General features: G+C 45.6%; 1 protein-coding gene across 2 annotated transcripts in view; it reads left to right on the plus strand.

The window, feature by feature from the left end:
* Nucleotides 1–19,078, plus strand: part of AKAP13 (A-kinase anchoring protein 13) — a 186,927-nt gene that overhangs the window by 143,020 nt on the left and 24,829 nt on the right. For both annotated transcript variants that reach the window (XM_081114820.1, XM_081114819.1), the window contains exons 14-17: nucleotides 1,490–1,598; nucleotides 7,854–7,896; nucleotides 8,786–8,918; nucleotides 14,133–14,307. In XM_081114820.1, the coding sequence (XP_080970946.1) occupies nucleotides 1,490–1,598; nucleotides 7,854–7,896; nucleotides 8,786–8,918; nucleotides 14,133–14,307 (460 nt within the window). The remainder of the gene's footprint in view (nucleotides 1–1,489; nucleotides 1,599–7,853; nucleotides 7,897–8,785; nucleotides 8,919–14,132; nucleotides 14,308–19,078) is intronic.

The following is a 19,078-nucleotide window of genomic DNA, read 5'->3' on the forward strand; positions in this document are numbered from 1 at the left end:
AAATTTAATTTTTATTGCTTCCTACCACATAGCAATGATGTGGCCCAGTAAATCTGGCACCGGGGAGGGGAGGGGGGGGGGGTTACCTTAGTAATCAGTGTGTCCCTGTGGTCACGTGCAGGCCTGAGGGAATTCAGGCCTACTGAAAAGCAAATTGAAGGCCTCAAGGGCTGTCGCTGTGCCTCGCCTTCCTGCACCTCTGCTAACTTACAGTTTTTATCTTGTGTGCAACTTCGGAGCTGCTATTCAAGCTCTTGTATCTCATGTGGACAAGTTGTCTGCAGCCACTTCCTGTTAAAAGTCTCTGCCTTTCCCTGAGGTCATGTTTCAGACCTCACGGTTGTATTGGAAACATAGCAACGGTGCCTCTGGCTCCATGGTTACAGAGAAACAGCTCTAAATAGTCAGAAGTCCTCAGTGCCCTCCCGTGGAGTGCACACTAGTAACGGGGTTTCATTGCTTCCCTTCAACGCGCAAGTCAGAAGGAGGCGGGTTTCAGCCTACCATGAAGGGAAGGGCTTATCATCGAGTTATTACCCATTAGAACGGGCTCCCCAAACAACAGAAGTGCGCTGGGGACACTGACTGATGCTGTTTCAGAGCTGCTACTGCAGGAACCTCTGCAGTTGGTGGGATCAAATGGCCTTGAAGCCGCAATGAGTTTGCTGAGGGAGTTAAGTGATCCCATTTCAGTCACCCTCCCGTAGAGAAGCAGTCTGAGCTGAGAAGAGGAAGTGAGGAGATTTAGGCTTCTTTCCAGATACAGGGTTGCTTTGCTTGTGATCTTGAAAGTCTTTTTCTTGCATCTCTGTTTCCAACTCTTCTAAAAAGATATATACTTTAAAAACCATTTTTACTGATTTCAGAAAGGGAGAGATAGAAACATCGATGAGAGAGAATCATTGACCAGCTGCCTCCCCCATACCCTCCCTACTGGGGATCGAGCCTGCAACCTGCGCGGGCATGTGCCCTGACAAGGAATCTGACCGTGACCTCCTGGTTCATAAGTCAGTGCTCAACCACTGAGCCACACAGTCCAGCTATTGCCAACCCTTTTTTTTTTAATTGTTTCCAACTCTTTAAGATCAGAATATTATTACTGTACTTCTGTAAGAGACATTTAGGTTTTCAAAGAATAAGAACTGCAGCTTGTTTGATATTTCTAGTGAATTTTTTTTACCTGATTATGCATTCAGCAGGTGTTAATTAAACCCTCACTCAGTTTGAAACGTTATTAGGTATTCTTGCCAGTGTAAGGGATGGATACTCTGATTACCCCCAGGTTACCGATAAGAAACGAAGGCTCAGGAACGAGTCACTTCTGTGCAGTTGAGCAGCTGCTGAGTCGGGTCTGAATGCAGAGCCTGCGCTGTTGCCCGGTGCTGCCTGCCTTCCCTGGCTTGGGCTGGAAGGTGGAGTTCTGTGCTCATCTGAGAGCACAGAACATGAGAGCAGCACTTAGAACCCGCTCTCCACTGTCTGTTTGCAGACCTGCCACAGATCTAAGCAACAGGGCTTCAACTACTGCACGTCAGCCGTTTCTTCCACTTTGACCAAATCCGTCTCGTTAATGACCATCAGCCATCCTGGGTTCGACAGTGAGTATGCTCCTTTTTAAAAAATTAACTATATTTAACCCTTATTCTGTCTTTTTTTTTTTTCACTTTTACTCCCTATAACATTACCTTCCAAAATTTGCTTGCCTCTTCCTCGACATGAATGGCTCATCATTTAAACCAGCGGTTCTCAACCTGTGGGTCAAGAACAATGAAAATACATCCTGCATATCAGATATTTACATTACGATTCATAACAGTAGCAAAGTGACCGTTATGAAGTAGCAACAAAAATAATTTTATGGTTGGGGGTCACCACAACATGAGAAACTATTAAAGGGTCGCGGCATTAGGAAGGTTGAGAACCACTGATTTAAACAGAAAAGGGTAGAGAGATTTCAGTTTTGTGATCTTCCTCCTCTTACTACCTAAATATCTCCTGGATACTGTAAATTTATTATATTTGGGGGCCTAAACCGGACACGCTTTTTTGAAACTGTCTTTTGAAATAATTGTAGGCTCTAAAATGATTTGAAAAAACAGTACAAAGAATTCTTCACCGGGAGCCCCCCAAAGTTAGCAGAGATGCTGCACGGGGCGTTTGCAATTGAAAGATGCTCAAAGACATATTTGCATTGGATCCAGGTATTGGTCACAGAAAGGCAGCTTGTTCTTTGAGAAATTCACTTTTCGGTGTTATGAATAGTCAGTGTGAGACCTTAAAAAATTTTTTTCAAATATAATGTGATAAGGCTTAAATGTAGATTTAAAGTTCTTAGCAGCCAGGTCCATCTTTCTCGGACCAGAGTTTTGACTGTTAAAGAAACCAGGACACTGTCCCTCGTGTTCTTTAAATGGCTTCGTCCAATGAACACCCTTGTCTGGGAGCAAAATACTTCCTAAAATCAGCCTTCTGCCACTACTTTCCAGCTTTACCTTTGCTCTGTCTTCTTCCTTCAAAGAAATTGGCTGCTTCTGCCAGTCTTGGCCATTTGGACATTTCTGAAAGAGCACATTCCCGGAGCTGCCATCTGAATGTCATGGAGCACTTGTTAGGTTAGAAAAACAGACAAACTCAGCCTTACTTCTCAGCCGGGATCCGTTGCAAAAATCCAGTGATGTAGAGGAAAATACTGAGTAAAGGCGGTGACTAAAGTATTTCTGTCTCATTTTCTGGGCGGAAAACTAGACGGGCGGCAGCTCACTCGGGAACAACACTGGGTGGGAAAGCTTCCTAACTCGGGTCCTCGACTTGCCGCGTTGATGGATGGATGTGATGACTTGCCGACTCCTTCCAGAGGGTCGGAGAAGCGCTGGCGCTGCCTGTGTGCTGTGGGAAAGTGCCAGCAGGGCGGCCCTCAGCGAACCCGCTCCAGGAAATGTGTGCAGCGTTTCTCCTGCTTGCATCAGAGAGGACTGGGTGGAGACGTACATAGCTTCCGGATAGAACTTAAGCATAAACTTCATTTTTGCTGTACAGAATAATTCTGTGTTTGTTTTTTTAAAATTTTTATTGATTTCATAAAGGAAGGGAGAGGAAAAGATAGAAGCATCAATGATGAGATGGAATCATTGATCAGCTGCCTCCTGCACGCCCCCTACTGGTTGGGGATTGAGCCTGCAACCTGGGCATGTGCCCTGACCAGGAATCGAACTTTGACCTCCTGGTTCATAGGTTGACGCCCAACCACACCAGCCAGGCAGGTTTTTAAGCTTTTCATTGCTCGCATCCAGCAGATGCCGGCAAAGGGTAGAGGAACTGCTTGGTCAGTTGCGTCCCTGGAAGAACTGAGCGCATCAGTGGCGGGAATGTTGAAAGGAGAGGTGTCCCCAGGAGATGTTTTCACTTCACAGGCTGCTCTGATGGGGTTTCATTTCCCCTTGCGTTTTGCATGGTTATCACAGAGAACGGCGTTCACGGACGTGCTCGTCCTTCATGTCATTCGTGTGCCTCCTTCACTCCACGTGTGGGAATTGGCCGAGTGCTGATATGTCCCTTGATGGAAACACAGGCTTGTAATTGAACAGTTTGCATTAGACTATGAAAGCGAAGTCGGCCCTAAGAGCTGCACTGTGCTGCTTGCATATGTAATAGGCACCAGGTCTAACGAGATCACCAATGAGGTGGCTAGAGGTCAGGGTGCACCCCTGGAAAGTTAGGCCTCAGGGCTGATAAGGGTTGGTTTGTTTTTTTTTAATGTTTTATTGATTTTTTACAGAGAGGAAGGGAGAGGGATAGAGAGTTAGAAACATCGATCAGCTGCCTCCTGCACACTCCCTGCTGGTTATGTGCCTGAAACCAAGGTACATGCCCTTGGCCAGAATTGAACCCGGGACCCTTGAGTCCGCAGGCCGATGCTCTATCCACTGAGCCAAACCAGTCAGGGCTGATAAGGGTTTTTACCTCTACTTCCTCTGCTCACTTTCTCTTTTTCAGACTGTGGACAATGGAATGAGAATTGATGGTTTTGCATTTACTTTTTTAGAACACTGTTAGGAAAGGATAACATGGATAGATATGTCAGGACAAACGTTTAGTCAGGCAATTAGAGTTTTTTCTATTGGTCTTTCAGTTCAATAACAAGTGTGGAATATATGCATAGTTAAGTGCATGTACGTATTGTATATTTTATATTACATACATACATACACCCTTTAATTTGTGGTTAGCAATATCAAAGTTCAGACCAAAACAAAAGTAGGAATTTGCTAAGTGAATTAGTATGTGGGAAGCAGGGCTGAGGGATTTGGGCTTCTTATCTGAGGGCAATGGAGTGACAGGTTGATTAAATTGATTAGTTCATTGAATGAAACGCTTCATAGAGACCACACTGAAGAGCGTGTTGGTGGAGAGGCGGGCAGAGTGAGAGGCTGTTGCATGATTGCGATGGGAGTTTGCTGGCCTGACCCAGGCCCTAGAGCAGGGCATTGGGAAGAAGTAGATACTCAGAGAATTCTAGAAGACCAAATCAAAAGGACCGAGGTGTGATGTCAGGATTCAAGGGCGGTGCCCACCTTTCTGTTTCCAAGAATGAGTTATATTTGGGTCCCACTCACCCAATGAAGGGGTAGAGGGGAGGAGCAAGTCTGGAGGAAAAGACAAGTTTACGTAGGTGCCTGTTTCGTTGGAGCTGCCTGTGGGAAACCCCTGCAGGTGAGCAGTGAGGAGAACGCGTCTCTGGCATGGAGGAGGGGTGTGGCCTAAGGTAGAAGCTATGAGTCACCAGTACACGTGGTGTGCGGTGTCGTCAGGAGGTGGGAGTGAGTGAGTGAGGAGCAGGAGAGCCAGGCTCGGAGTCCTCATGCTTTTCTTTGAAGGGAAAAGAAACTCCAGCCATAAGTTACGACCATTCAAAACAATTTACTTCTTGTTTTCATAACCTAACGAGTACATACTTGTTTTATGGATTTTTTAAGCTGCGTTATAGAATTCTGCCTATTCAGAAATAAAGATGCACGTGGGAATGAATCGCATCGTTTACCTAGACAGGAGCCATGCAGGCCAGTGACGTTACTCTGTCCCGCGTGGGTTGGAGGTGCCTGTTCCCTCGTCCTGCTGTCACCGGGGCCTGTTCTAACGTCTCCCGTTAACCACTTCTCAGCGCAGCCGCAGCCGCAGCCCGCACGGCGGATCTCCTTCTCCGTCAGCATCTCTCCGCTCCTCCTTAAGTCTAAAACTCTCTTTTCTCTCGGCTCTTCCCATTCCAGTGAGGAGGAGGAGGAGCTGCAGAGTAAGTAGCCTCTTTGCTGTCCGGCGGCTGCTCTCCAGGCTCTGACCAGCACTGGGAATGCTCTGGGCTCTGTCCTAAGAAGCTGACGGGGGACTTTTCTCCCCCTGCATGCCACCTTTCCTAAACCATTTGTCTTCACGCTTTGCTTTGACATTAATTCGGATAAAACCATCTTGTCCTCTGTACACTCCCTACACTGACTAATCCAGTGGCCTGGTTCCGGGGCATGAGATACCGGCCCAGGACCCAGATGCCTCCAGAGGCACAGGGGGGTGTTCCCATCCCCCCTCGTGCCTTCTGTGATGCTGACCTCACAGAACTTTCCGCTTGATCACACACTTGTCCTTTTTCCTTGTTTCACTGGTTTTGTCTCATGGGACAGATATCTACATGTCCACTCAGGGTATCTAAGAGCTCATGCTGAACTTTTTTCTTCTTGCCTTTTCCTCCTATTTTCTTTCCTTGGAACTTTTTTCCCCCCAGTCCTTTCCCGACACTGTAGGTTTCAGATATGTATGTTCTTATTTGACGTTACCCAGTTTAAAAACCTGACAAGGCTGTTTCATCTCAATGTATTCATAATAGTGTGGGAAGTAGGTCAGCATGGCGGATAAAACAGGCCCCAGTAGCGTTTCTTCTGCCACTAGTAGAAAATTGTGATGATGAAAACGATGATGGGCTGATAAAGGTATAGGAGCTTGAAGAAACCATTGAGTCAAGAATACAGCATTCCTCAAAACGTATTCCTTAAACTCAGAAACACCAGTGAGCATTGGGGGCGGGGAGGCACAGAAGGGTTGTTTCATGGCCAGATAAATGTAAGAAACTGGTTTAAGCAGGTTTTAGGTGCTGGTATGTACACCGTGAATTTCCCAAGGCAGTCAGTGGTCAATATGCTGTGTTCACAAACTTACTAACAAATTAATTTAATACAGATTGCTTTGCTTTTGTCAGTAATTATATGATGGAAATAACCTTGGTTATTTCATACTCAGAGCCATTGAGATTAATGTCTGTTTTTAGAACCACCTCTAAAAGATCATAGTAAATGAGTGAAAAAAGTTTTCAGCATTGGGAAGGTTGAAAGCCCTTACAGGAGTCAGAGTCTCCCAGTGTTCAATTACACACTGTTGGTACAGTTTTTTAATTTATTCACAGAGATCTGCTTGGAGCCTATTTTTGGCTGGTCTCTGCTGGCTGGTGTTTTTATGGCTTTTCTTTTCAGTTTGTTAAAATGACTCGTGTGGTGACTTACTAGGTAGTTGCTTAAGTGCACAGGAGTCCTGGCAGGCGGAGAGTTAATGCTGCATATAGCCTTCAGGGCTCCTGTGGGTAGAGAAAGTTCTAACGCCACTGATGTCAGCCACCCTTTGCTGGGAGGGGTGTTTGTTTTGTGTAAGTGAATTAAGGCCTACGGTTAAAATGCTGCTGATTTCACACCTAGTCCAGGCAGAACTGAGGGGCAGGTCCCAGATCTCACTCTTATGGGTCCGTTGGTAACCGTGCATCCTAAGTGAAATAGAAGATCGCCAAACAGGTAAACGGAAAGCTAGAAGGCAGACATTTCAAGATGCGGAGTTTAAGTTTCTTATGCAGTGTTCCCGCCTGTGGGCTATGTACTTAGTAATACCTACAATTTTGCATTTCTGTTCAGAATCTTGGACAGTGTGGGAGTTTAGGGGTTAATAATAATGGTGTGCCCTCTGTTTGTTCTACTTACTGCCCTGCTGTCTGACGCAGCCTTGGTTTTTTTGTTTTCTTGGTTTTGGGAGGGCGTTTATGAAAGCTGGGGACAGGGAAACGGGGGGACCTAGGACAGAAGCAGCAGCAGGGGAGCCCCGGCCGGGCTTAGCTTTCGTCCTGACGACCCTTCAGTGTCTGGTCCGGGCGTGTGGAAGGAGGAGGATGGACCTGCACTACTCAGTTTACCAAGCACCAGCCTGGAGAGGACCTCAACATCTGTGGCATCCCCTCCTCTCCCAGACGAGGAAACGAAATCCTGAGATCTCAGCCCAAGTTAGAGAGAGACACGCACGGCCAAGGCCTCCTACGCCAGCTCGGGCGCTGCTTCCTGCTCACTCACCCATCCCAGGGACGCGCAGGAAAATGTCACACACGTTAGCTAGGCTTTTAGTATAGAAGTGTCTGAATGCAAAGTAAACAGCACACCGAATATGACATTTAATTTCCCCTTTTGTATTCTTCCTGTGACATCATCTATGAATGACGGCCAATAGGAACTGAACTTGATAAGAACAAGAATTAAACATGTTTTATGTATGTTTGAACATTAGAAAAACATTCTTAATTTGGGGTTTGTTCTATTACTTGAATCCTGGATTAAACATTTTTCCTGGGAAATTCACTCCCTATCATAGTTCTAATTTGAGGGTTTCAAGTTCCATTTTCTTTCTACCAAACCCTTAGGAGGAGAAGGCACCACACACTGGCTTTCAGATGCTGTCTCTGCTTCATCTGTGTCATTGTAAACATTTTAGACATTTTCTCTCTCTTTTGGGTACAAGCCTTTGGTTCTCACTATTTCTCTGCCATTTTTGTGTTCTAGGTTCCCGGTCTTTCCACAACACCAGCGCTAATCTGACGGAGAGGTACTGTCCATTTATTTGTCACTCCTTTTCCCAAGGGGAAATGCAGACAATCCAAAATGTGTTGTGGCATTTAATTAAGTTAATTGAGTTTATTGGGTTCTTACTTTTTTGAGAGAGAATTTTGGAACGGTGGTTAGAAGTGGTTTGTAATGAAGACTACCCTTTTTAAATAATGTCGTCAGTACTTTTTCTACTTTTATTCTTTGCACTATCCTAATGACAAAGGGCTTGCATTTATTCACATGAGAAACACCTCTGTTTGACTTGATGAGCTTGTGTGCTCTTCGCTTATGGGGATTTTTACTTCATAAACCTAACCCCATTTGGGGGTGTGTGTGTGTGTGTGTGTGTGTGTACAGTAGTCTGTCCCCTTTGTCCTCAGGGGCTACATTCCAAAATCCCCCAGTGGCTGCCTGAAACAGCGATAGTACCAAACACTATGTATACTGTATTTTTTTCTATATATACATACGAATGATAAAGTTTAGTTAATAAATTAGGCACAGTAAGAGATGAGAGCAGTAACTAATAAAAATAGTATAGTTATAACAATATATTGTAATAAAAGTTGTATGAACGTGGCCTTTCTCAAAGTCTCTTTCTGTCCTGGACTCCCCCTTCTTGTGATAATGTGAGATGACACAGCGCCTTTGGCAACAGAACATGGGCTGTTCTCCGACTTATTGTATCAAATGTTCAGCAGCCCCGTCCGCCTCTTACTCTGCCTCCCATTTCCATGTGAGCACATAAGGCAGCTGGCCCGGAGCTACACGAACACCTGACCAGAATGCTCATGAAGGAGGATGGAGAAGCTGTTTTAATTTTAAAAAAATAACTTCTATAGTCTTTTTTTATTTTTTTCAAAATCAGTCTTTTTGTTTTTATCTAGTATAACAGAGGAGAACTACAGTTTCCTACCACAGAGCCCCTCCAAGAAAGACTTCGAAGGGAAGAGCGGGACAAAAGTCAGCCGCACTTTCAGCTACATCAAGAATAAAATGTCCAGCAGTAAAAAGAGCAAAGTAAGTGCCATTGGTCCAGCCAGTGGGTCTGTGGTTGAGCATTGACCCATGAACCAGGGGGTCACCAGTTCTATTTCCGGTTAGAGCACATGCCCGGGTTGTGGGTTCCATCCCCGGTGAGGGGGGTGCGAGAGGCAGCGGTCAATGATTCTCTCTTATCATCAATGTTTCTGCCTCTCTTTCCTCTCTGAAACCAATAAAAATGTATTTTTTTTAAAAAAAAAAGACAACTAAGAAACTGGAGCCTGACCTTTAACAAAAGTCCCAGCCTCCTTATTTCACAGAATGAAGCACAAAGAAGTGTGTTTCAGGCCACAGAGCTAGATCATATTAAGGCAGAACCTCGTGTGGTCGACTTCCAGCAAGTAGTCCTCTAGGTTTCAGGCTCACCCTTAAACAAAATCTGTCACTGAACAGTGTCTTTTCTTTTTTTTTTTTTTAACTCTTCTAATAATCTCAGAGACCTAGAGTTTACTAGTGGGAGGATGAAGAGAAAGGGCAGGAGAAAAGGCGGTAATTGGTGTGAGAGGGTAGTCTGTCATCACTGGCAGAAATCGCATCTGCTGACCTCTTGTCAAAATGACAACACTCTTTTGCAATGAGATGGTTCCTCTTTCTCTCTCGGCTTCAAGATTCGATCTCTGGGGGCTAGTGTATCTCTAGCAATGGAAACCTCGAAAAATTGCAAGTCTGTAACCTTGATTGCAATCTATTTCATAGTCTCAGATGTTCAGAGTACCCCCGGTGGCCAAATATGTTACGAGGTTTAAGAGTCACCTTTCGTAATTGTTACTAGCTAACTTTAAATAGGATTGTTTTAGAACCTCCAGTAGAACATTTTAGCTTTTGTCAATGTACCAAGCGATAGTAAGAAATAGGGGAAATACTAAAGCAATACAACTTTAAAATATATTTTTTATTGATTTTAGAGAGGAAGGGGTTTGGAGAGAGACAGAAACATCAATGATGAGAGAGAATCATTGATCGGCTGCCTCCTGCCTGGCCCCTATTGGGGATCCTCAGCCCACAATCCGTGCATGTGCCCTGAGCAGGAATTGAACCGTGATCTCCTGGTTCATAGGTCAATACTCAGCCACTGAGCCACACAGGCCAGAGTAACATTTTTAAGTTATGTTAATACCCTGTTTTTGTATGTCATTGCACTAACAGTAGAGCATTATTATGCACAAGTATTTTATTCTCTAAACCAGTGATTTTCAACCAGTGTGCGACAAGAATGTTTAAAACAAGCAGTTCCTGAGTATTTCGGCAGGGGCTCCGACCTCTTTTCCTTTAGATTGTCAATTAAAAATGTGACAAGAGCCAACACAACAATAGGCGTCCAGTGTGTGTGTGATTAGTTTGTTTGTCACGAGATGGAAAAGGTTGAACATTGCTGCTGTAAATGCTAACACAAAAATAAGTGAATAATGTCTTAGTGTGATGACACGAACTCTACTGCTTTTTGTAGTTATGGAATAATGTGACTTTTCCATAATGCTAAAACACTAGAAATGCTATTTTTATGACAATGACATATTTTTACTTTTAAATTATTTTTTAAAGAGATATTATTAGAGCTCATCTAATCTGTTTTTATTGATGTACAATATAAGCATTCCTACTTTTAAAGGGAAAATTTCAGCATTTTCTGAGGATTATATTAAATCAGTACCTCTAATTCTTCGTAAAGTCTCTAAAAATGGTTTGGAAATTTCCACTTTCCTTATAATTAAGGATCATATGTAAAGTAATTTGAATTTATTAGCCGAGATATATTACAGTCATTATGTTAATTTTAAATATATGGTAATAAACAGTTGTTATATAATATTCAGAGGAGCCCAGAGCCAGCCACCGAGGGGCTGACGGTTCCTCTTCTGGATAATACAGTTTGCCCGTAGCTCCATACACGTAGGATTTGAGAAAGTGAGACTGATCTTCACGTGTCCTTTTAAGAACTATCAGTAGGTGGCATGAGGTATAGATAAATGTATTGGTTGTGTTTTTGAAAGGCGGGGGCCTAAACAGGAAGCACAACAGGAAGGTGGCAGTTTCTGCTTTTGTCTCCGAGCACCTTTGACAGAGAGGACTGTTTCCTGCTTAGTGAGCTGCTTGCTACAGAGCGTCCAGACACCAGTGTGCATACCCGCGTCGTGTTCCCCTTCACGGGAGGGGGGGCCTCTTCAGACCTGCCTGCCACCAGCTGTCCTCTGCAGACAGCGAGGACATGGCAGCAGTGTTTCACACAGACCCCTGATCTCGCCGATACCTTCTGTGAGATCTGCAACGCGACAGGTTGCGTAATCCCAGCCTGTTTCACAGTTGTCCAGAGTGTTCTCTGATTTTTTTAAAAATTCAATTGTTTGTCTAATGCTTTTTCTAAAATGAGGCATTTGTTTCTAATTTTTTTGTTGTTGTTAATCCTTCCCTGAGGATATTTTTCCATTGATTTTTAGAGAGAGTGGAAGGGAGAGGGTGAGACACAGAGAGAGAAACATTGATGTGAGAGAGACACATCCATTAGTTGCCTCCCCCACACGCCCCGACCAGGGCGGGGATCTACTCTGCAACCAAGATAGGTGCCCTTGACCGAAATCAAACCCAGGACCCTTCAGGCCACCGCTGACGCTGTAACCACTGGCCAGGGCAAGGCATGCTTAGCTTCTAGTGTTAAAACGTTGGCTCTGTCCTTGTCAGAGTTCCCATCCTGCAGCTTCAGCACCATCCACACACACTGCATTTTGGGGAATTAGTTTTGTTTCATTTCCTGTGTCCATAACTTAGGGTAGTTGGCTTACGGGCAGCATTCAAATAGTTAAGCTTGTGTTAAGGAAGCCACTGCCTCACCCTCCCTCCTCCCTCCCTCCCTCCCTCCCACCCTCCTTTCTCAACCAGTCTCTGGCTTCCTCTGAAGGTTTCTCTAATGGCAGTGCGAAGCTGCTGGGCTCGACCCTGCTGGCATGAGCCCCTCCTTCTGTGAGAGCATCTTTCCTGGCATGGGGGTCAGTCATGTCGGTAAAATGGGGTCGGTTTTATGATGTACCCCAGATAACAGTGAGGTTCATAGGATCAAAACATGGGGAGGTAAGAGCCTGGCTTCTCTGAAGCACTGACTTTAATAAACACAGAGACAGTGGAGTGTATTGTTCTGTTTTGTTTTATCCTTGGAAGGATGGCTTTGGGCTGTTGTAAGGATGAGGATATTATTTGTTATATATTCAGACTTGAAAGTCATTGCAAGGTTTGAGGGAATAAGTTGCCATAGATTTGTTTTACTCTTGGAGCATGCATAGCTTTCTGGAGCATAAAGTCAGGTGCTTTTCAGATGAACATTGTATGTATATATATATATATATATGGAAAAGCCTTCAACAAAATTCAGTTCAAAGGAAGAAATTACTTGATAAACTTAATTTTTGCTATTGACTTTTATTAGAGCTTTATGTACTTTAGCGGTTACTAATTTCCCCTCATAACAGTTTCCTGTTTTGTAAAGTGAAGTACAGTAGTTTCTCTCCCTTCCTCTCTTGTTATTTTTTATAGTTTAAAGTGTAGCAATTCAGTGCTTAGGTTTTTATTGTGTGTTCTGCTAAAAAGGACTTTGCCTGCACCAGAGACTTAGCAAACAGTCATCATTTCAGTTCTGAGTAGGAGGCCGGGGGGCCTGGGTTCTGCTGATCGTTTGCTGTGTGACCTTTTGTGCGTCAACAAACCTCTCCAGCTCCTGGCAGGGGAATGACGTGAAGGGAGCTGAGCTGTAGGGTCGGCCAGGTCTGCATCGTAATCCCAGCTGGGCAGTTACTAGTGTGGGGCCTCAGATGCGGCATTCACCGTCTCTAAGCTGGTAACTAGTCCTTACTGACTCCTTGGGTGGTTGTGAGAAAATGCATGTAAATTGCTTTTGCCAGTGCATGGCACAGGGGAGCTCTTCAGAAATTTCGCTGTTCTTGATCTTGATCTTCTCAGTAGTAAAATGGGAAGCACGGTGCCCACCCTGCCTACTTCAGAGTTGCTGAATCAGATGAAATAGCGTGTGTGGAAGGCGTTGATTCAGAAGGTGAGGCATTCGGTAGTTGTCAGTATCGCTGGCTTTGGGTGCTCATTTCCCGGGAATTTTTTTAGATTGCAGCAACAGAATTGTATTCCCTGGAAAATGGGTGCCCCGCAGGTAGTGATTGTGAGAACCACGAAGTGCGCTCTTCCTACTCTGCGGCTCGTAGCTCGCGGTCCAGTGGGTTTGAAAGGAAACTTCTCAGTTGCTGTTGATGAGCCAGCTGAATGCGGTGACAGTGCTCCTAATAACCTTGACGTTGTCCACTTCAAGTTCCTCCTCCCCCCAGTTTGAAAATGGGGCCAGCGTGAGCATCTGTGAACCGTGGAGTTCCAGTAAGAAGAACTGAACGCGTAGATGTGGGTGTGTGATACCTCTGGCTGGAGTGAGGGAGATAGCTCAGAGACTGCCCTCACTTGGGTTGGGATCGGTGTAGGAAGTCGGAGAGGAGCCTCGGTAATGTTGTGCCCCTCCATCATCGTCCTCTGCCTCAGGCTGCTCCCGAATTCCCGCCGCCCTCTGCCCCATTGCTCGCTGCTGTGCCTTGGTGTCCTGAGGAGGGTTCTGGGCCACTCCAGACGCCTAGCACCTTCCCTAGCACTGGAGGCCTCTTTCCGGTGCTGGGCCTTGGGCATGGTGTTTGTCGGTGCAAACAAGCACCGAGTGAGCCAGCGACAGAGCTGCTTAGCCTGACCAGACTTCCTGTGTTTTTTCACAAGTTAATTTTTAAAAAATGGTTGCCCTGGCCGGTTTCAGTCCATGGTTAGAGCGTGAGCCTGCACACCAAAGGGTCACAGGTTCGGTTCTGGTCAAGGCCCATACCTGGGTTTCTGGCAGATACCTGGTTGCAGTTTAGCTCCCTGCCCCCAGTCGGGGCGCGTGTGGGAGATGGCCAATCCATGTGTCTCTCTCACAATTGATGTTCCTCCCTCCCTCCTTCCCTCCCATCTATTCTTTCTGAAGAAGCCATGGGGAAAATATCTTCAGGTGAGGATTAACAAAATGTAAAAATCAAGTAAAACATAAGTTGTCTAGGACAGTGTGCCTGACTTTTGTTCCAAGCATCCGCCCACCACTGCTGGCCACATGGCATCCTGGTGGCTCAGGGGAAGGGAAGGCCTTCCAGTGTTCAGTGAACCATTGATTCTTTTCTTTGGCAGGAAAAGGAGAAAGAGAAAGAGAAAATCAAGGAGAAGGAGAAGGATTCGAAAGAGAAGGAGAAGGACAAAAAGCTCCTTAACGGCCACGCGTTCAGTGCCATTCCCGTCGTGGGTCCCATCAGCTGCAGCCAGTGTGCGAAGTCCTTCACCAGCAAGGACGCCTACGCTTGTGCAAGTAAGAGACGCGCTTCCTCCTGTCCTCGCTCACGGACCTCCTTTCTCGTTTCCTGGCCACCCTTCCCCTATCTCTTCCTCCTCTGTATGGAGAAGTAGCCCTTTGTATATCCTTCTTTAAACACCATGAAGAAGTACGTTCTGGGTGTAGAACATAGAGCCTGTCTGTTTTTGCAGAGAGCTCCAGTTTCAGACTTTCTGTCCTGTTGTCCCCAGGCCCCAGCACAGTCTCACAGGCACCAGCCTAGAAGCCACCAGTCGTCCCCGGTCAGGTCAGCGTGCTCCCTTTCCTTCTGGTACCCGCTGTGTGCATCAGCAGCCTGCCAGCATCACGGTGTGCAGACGGCCAAGGGAGACTGCCTCTGTGTGGGGGTGCTCCCTGTGACCTGTTGCCCCTGCTGAAAACCACCTGGAACCCCAGTCTGTTCTCTGAGCATGGTTCCTGCTTTTCTTTTATTTTTTTTTAGTACATTTTTATTGATTTCAGAGAGGAAGGGAGAGGGAGAGAGAGATAGAAACATCAATGATGAGAAATATTGATCAGCTACATCCTGTGGCCCTCTACTGGGGATCGAGCCCCCAACCCGGGCCTGTGCCCTGACCGAGAATCAAACCGTGACCTCCTGGTTCATAGGTCGACGCTCAACCACTGAGCCACGCCGGCCGGGTGGTTTCTGCTTTTGATAAGATGCTGCTCTGAGATGGAGATTGGCTGACTGCTTCTGTCAAGGACCAGAGAGCAAATATCTTAGACTTGGTGGCAGCCCCTACTGCACTGTGTGGTTTTAATGCAAAATCAGCCAAGGACAGTGCCTAAACCAATGAGCATGACTGGGTTCCAGTAAACTTCATTTATGAACAGTACAGTTGAATTTTATGTAATTTTCATATGTCAGGACATATTCATCTTTTTTATTTTTTCAACCATTTAAACATGTGAAAACCCTTGGTCGCTCCCGGACACATGAAAGTAGGTCACGGGCCAGCTCTGACCCACATGCAGTCACTCGCGGACCCTGCTCCAAGGCACTGCGTCTAAAAATGCTGCACGGACGGAAAGTGGCGATGTCGGTAGCACACACCCAGGTGAATCCAGGAGGCTGCTGTGGTCGGAGGGGACCACTCTGGAGACCCTGCTGCCCCGAGCCCAGCCTGTCACCCGGAGGCGGGGGCGATCAGCATCATGTCATCCCTGTAAACCAGGGGTGGGCAAACTTTTTGACTCGAGGGCCACAATGGGTTCTTAAACTGGACCGGAGGGCCGGAACAAGAGCATGGATGGAGTGTTTGTGTGAACTAGTATCAATTCAAAGTAAACATCATTACATAAAAGGGTACGGTCTTTTTTTTTTTTTTAGTTTTATTTTAGTTTTATTCATTTCAAACAGCCGGATCCGGCCCGCGGGCCGTAGTTTGCCCACGGCTGCTGTAAACAGTTCAGACTAAAGAGTGACTAATCCAGACTCCCAGAGGCACTTCTCAGACTGTGACGTCACGACATTCTCTTGTTTTGGGTCATTTGTGTGGAGTGTCCCAAGTGATTTGTTACTAAAAATAGTTGCCTTATTGAAATTGGAACTTTTGTAAAGTTCATTTGAGCAGATTCAAAGTTAACTGCGATAATAATTCCCATCTCTTTTTTCCTGAACAGAACAGCTAACACACAGCCCACAGCTTAGCTTATCTGTGCTACAGAGGTTGTGACTTTTTAAGGCTGGCTGTATCTCTCACATTCTTGTAAAATTGCTTCTGTGGATATTATTATACCCCAAATGTTGTCCGCAGCCCTATTTGTCTTACTGTGCAATTTATTTATTTTTAAAAAATTATTTTAATTGATTTTTTTTTTAGAGAGAGAGGAAGAGAAAGTGAAAGAGAGATAGAAACATTGATGAGAAACATCAGTCGGCTGCTTCCTGCACTCCCCCGGGGGATCAAGCCCACAACCTGGACATGTGCCCTGACCAAGAATCAGACTGGTGACATGACATGGGTCGATGCTCAACCACTGAGCCACACTGGCCGGGCAAGACCAGATTTCTTGATTGGCAGTATGAAATGAAAAGAACCAGACAGCAGAAAGGAACAGTTGGATAGGGCCGGTGTGCACCTAAGGTTCAAAAATACATTTTAAATTTGCATTCCCCCCCCGCCGCAAACTGAGGCACTCCTGGCCTCACTGTAGCTTAGCGCTCATTTCCAGGGGTAGTTGGTGGTGGCAGTAAGGTTTAGGTATGACAGTGTGCTCAGCCTGTCACTTACAAAAAGATGAGGGGAGAATCGAGGCTTGAGAGGAAAGGTGCAATGAGTAGTCATGTTCCCAAAGAACAAAAGGGATAAAGCCATGGCGGGTTCCCCCAGCTTCCTGAGGAACAGCCTGCAGGGAGTATTGTGTGTCAGAAGCGCCATCTCTTATCTGGGCAGGAAGTGGAAAATCTGAGTAACTCGGGGACTCAGTCTTTTTTCCCTTCGCTCCATCCCCTCGTGTTCAGGATCTTCCCAGGCGTCTCAGGAACTGTAGCTTCCAGTCGGTCACTCGCCTCCCTTGTGCCCTGAGCCTCCTTTGCTTGAGCAGAACTCTCTTTTCGGATCCCTGAGCCTCAGACTTCGAGCAGCGGCTCAGCCAGCACTGACTTGTGGTCTAGAAGCTCAGCCACATAGCGCATCACGATGGTGTTGTGATGGCCGGTATTGATTTGCACCTTCTTCCAAATGTCTTGAGTCACTTTCAGGGTTCGATTTCTCGTCCGGGCACATGCCCAGGTTGTGGGCTCAATCCTCAGTGGGGGGCGTGCAGGAGGCAGCCGATCCATGATTCTCTCTCTTCCTTGATGTTTCTCTCTCTACTTCTCCCTTCTTCTCTGAAATCAATAAAAATATATATTAAATAAAGATACCCTCTTGCATGCAAATACTAATAGGTTCAGTGGATAGAATGTTTCCAAGCAAGTCAACCTCTCTTGACTCCACTGGAATCAGAAGCTGAGTCCCGTATGTGGACTTGGGTGGAAATGGTCATGGTCACAGACACAGGAACAGCCAGGGGCAGAGCCTCCCGCATAGGCCTTCCGTGGCCGACTCTGGGGCGGGGGCAGCAGCGGGAGCACAGACCGAGCCCCTTGTCAAGGCCTCAAAGCGATTTAATTTAGGAGAAACCTGGCATTTCTGTTTGTGTTTCATTGTTGTCGTTTTTTTATTTTTTATTTTGACTTAGTTTTTGATCCTAAATCAAAATTCAACTCGCAGTTTAGGGTCAGGTCACCTTGACGGGGAAGGAGGGAGAGTCTCCTTTCTCCATTTGTGTCGAGCCTTTGAGCAGCCAGCGCTCTCTCCGGCGGCCACAGTGACGTGGTTGGAGTGCTTGGTGGAGTCCTGCAGAGGAATCTGTTATGTTTGGGTTTTTGGATTTGGCCAGCGGTTCTGTTTTTGTTTGCTTTAAACAGATGTAAAATGATATTGAGATGATTGTTGATTCATTTTCTGTTGTGTTAGCAGCTTCTGAGTACTTTTGTGGTAGGCTGTTGCTCTTGATTAAAAAAATAAACAAGTAGACCAGCTGCAATCTAAGTAGGAAACATAAGAGTTTAGGACATGTGTGATGGTTGGGTTTCACTTTGGGTTTGAAAGACAGGTCTCTACGCAGGCGTTTTCTAACATGTAGAGTAAAATACATATAATTGATTAAAGAAGTTCATTGTTTAAGGAAAAAGAAGTTTTGAAAGAAGAGCCTAATAGAGTCAATTATTGATCAGAGAGGGAGCATTTTCATTTTGTTTTTCTTCTACTTAACCGAATGTTATTTATTGTCTCTTAAAAATACCAATATAAGCCATGGCTGGTTGCTCAGTGGTTAGTACATCAGCTACTGACTGAAGGGGCTCAGGTTCGATTCCAGTCAAGGGCTCGTACCTTGGTTGCAGGTTCAGTCCCTGGCCCTGGTTGGGGTGCGTGTGGGAGGCAACCAATCAATGTGTCTCTCACATCGATATTTCTCTCTCTCTCTCCCCTTCCCTTCCACTCTCTCTAAAAATCAATGGAAAAAATATCCTTAGGTAAGGATCAACAACAAAACAACAATACCAATGTAAGAAAACAGATTGAAGTCTTAGATATCTGAACTTGATGATCCTTAGCCACAATAAGCCAGAAAAAAACAATGTTTCTACATATTTCAGGCCACCTCCTTCATCTCGCTGGCATCTGTTTGATTCTTGTCTACGTGTTCTTATGAAAACTGCTGTGACAGGAGGCCTTCAGCTAGGATGATTTGGCTCTTTTTTGTGGCTTTCCTCTTGTTCTGTGGTTATTACACCAGCTACCGAGAACGTCTTACAGGCCTTTTTGTATCTGAGCTTTGTCCATCCAGACGGGGCAGCGTCTCCCACGCCCCACAGGTGGTTCACAAGATGGAGCAGAAAGGGCTGTGGAGCACGTATTTCTCAGTCGCTCATATTTAAGTGGTTTGTGTTGTTTGTATTGCTTTAGTTTGCTTGGTGGTTAGGTTTGAAATAATAGGAATAAGTTGCACCTTTCTGTCCTTAAGTAAACTACATCTTCTTTAAAAAAATAAATTTTTTTGACTTCAGAGAGGGAGAGAAAGAAAGATAGAAACATCAATGATGAGAGAGAATCATTATTCATCAGCCGCCTCCTGCATGACCCCTACTGGCGATTGAGCCCTCAACCAGGCCTGTGCCCTGACCAGGAATCGAACTGTGACCTCCGCAGGGGGATCATGGATCGATCATGAACCATTGAGCCACACTGGCTGG

The sequence above is a fragment of the Myotis nattereri genome (assembly GCF_964212035.1).
Source record: "Myotis nattereri genome assembly, chromosome: 21".
In the NCBI taxonomy this organism is placed as follows: domain Eukaryota; kingdom Metazoa; phylum Chordata; class Mammalia; order Chiroptera; family Vespertilionidae; genus Myotis; species Myotis nattereri.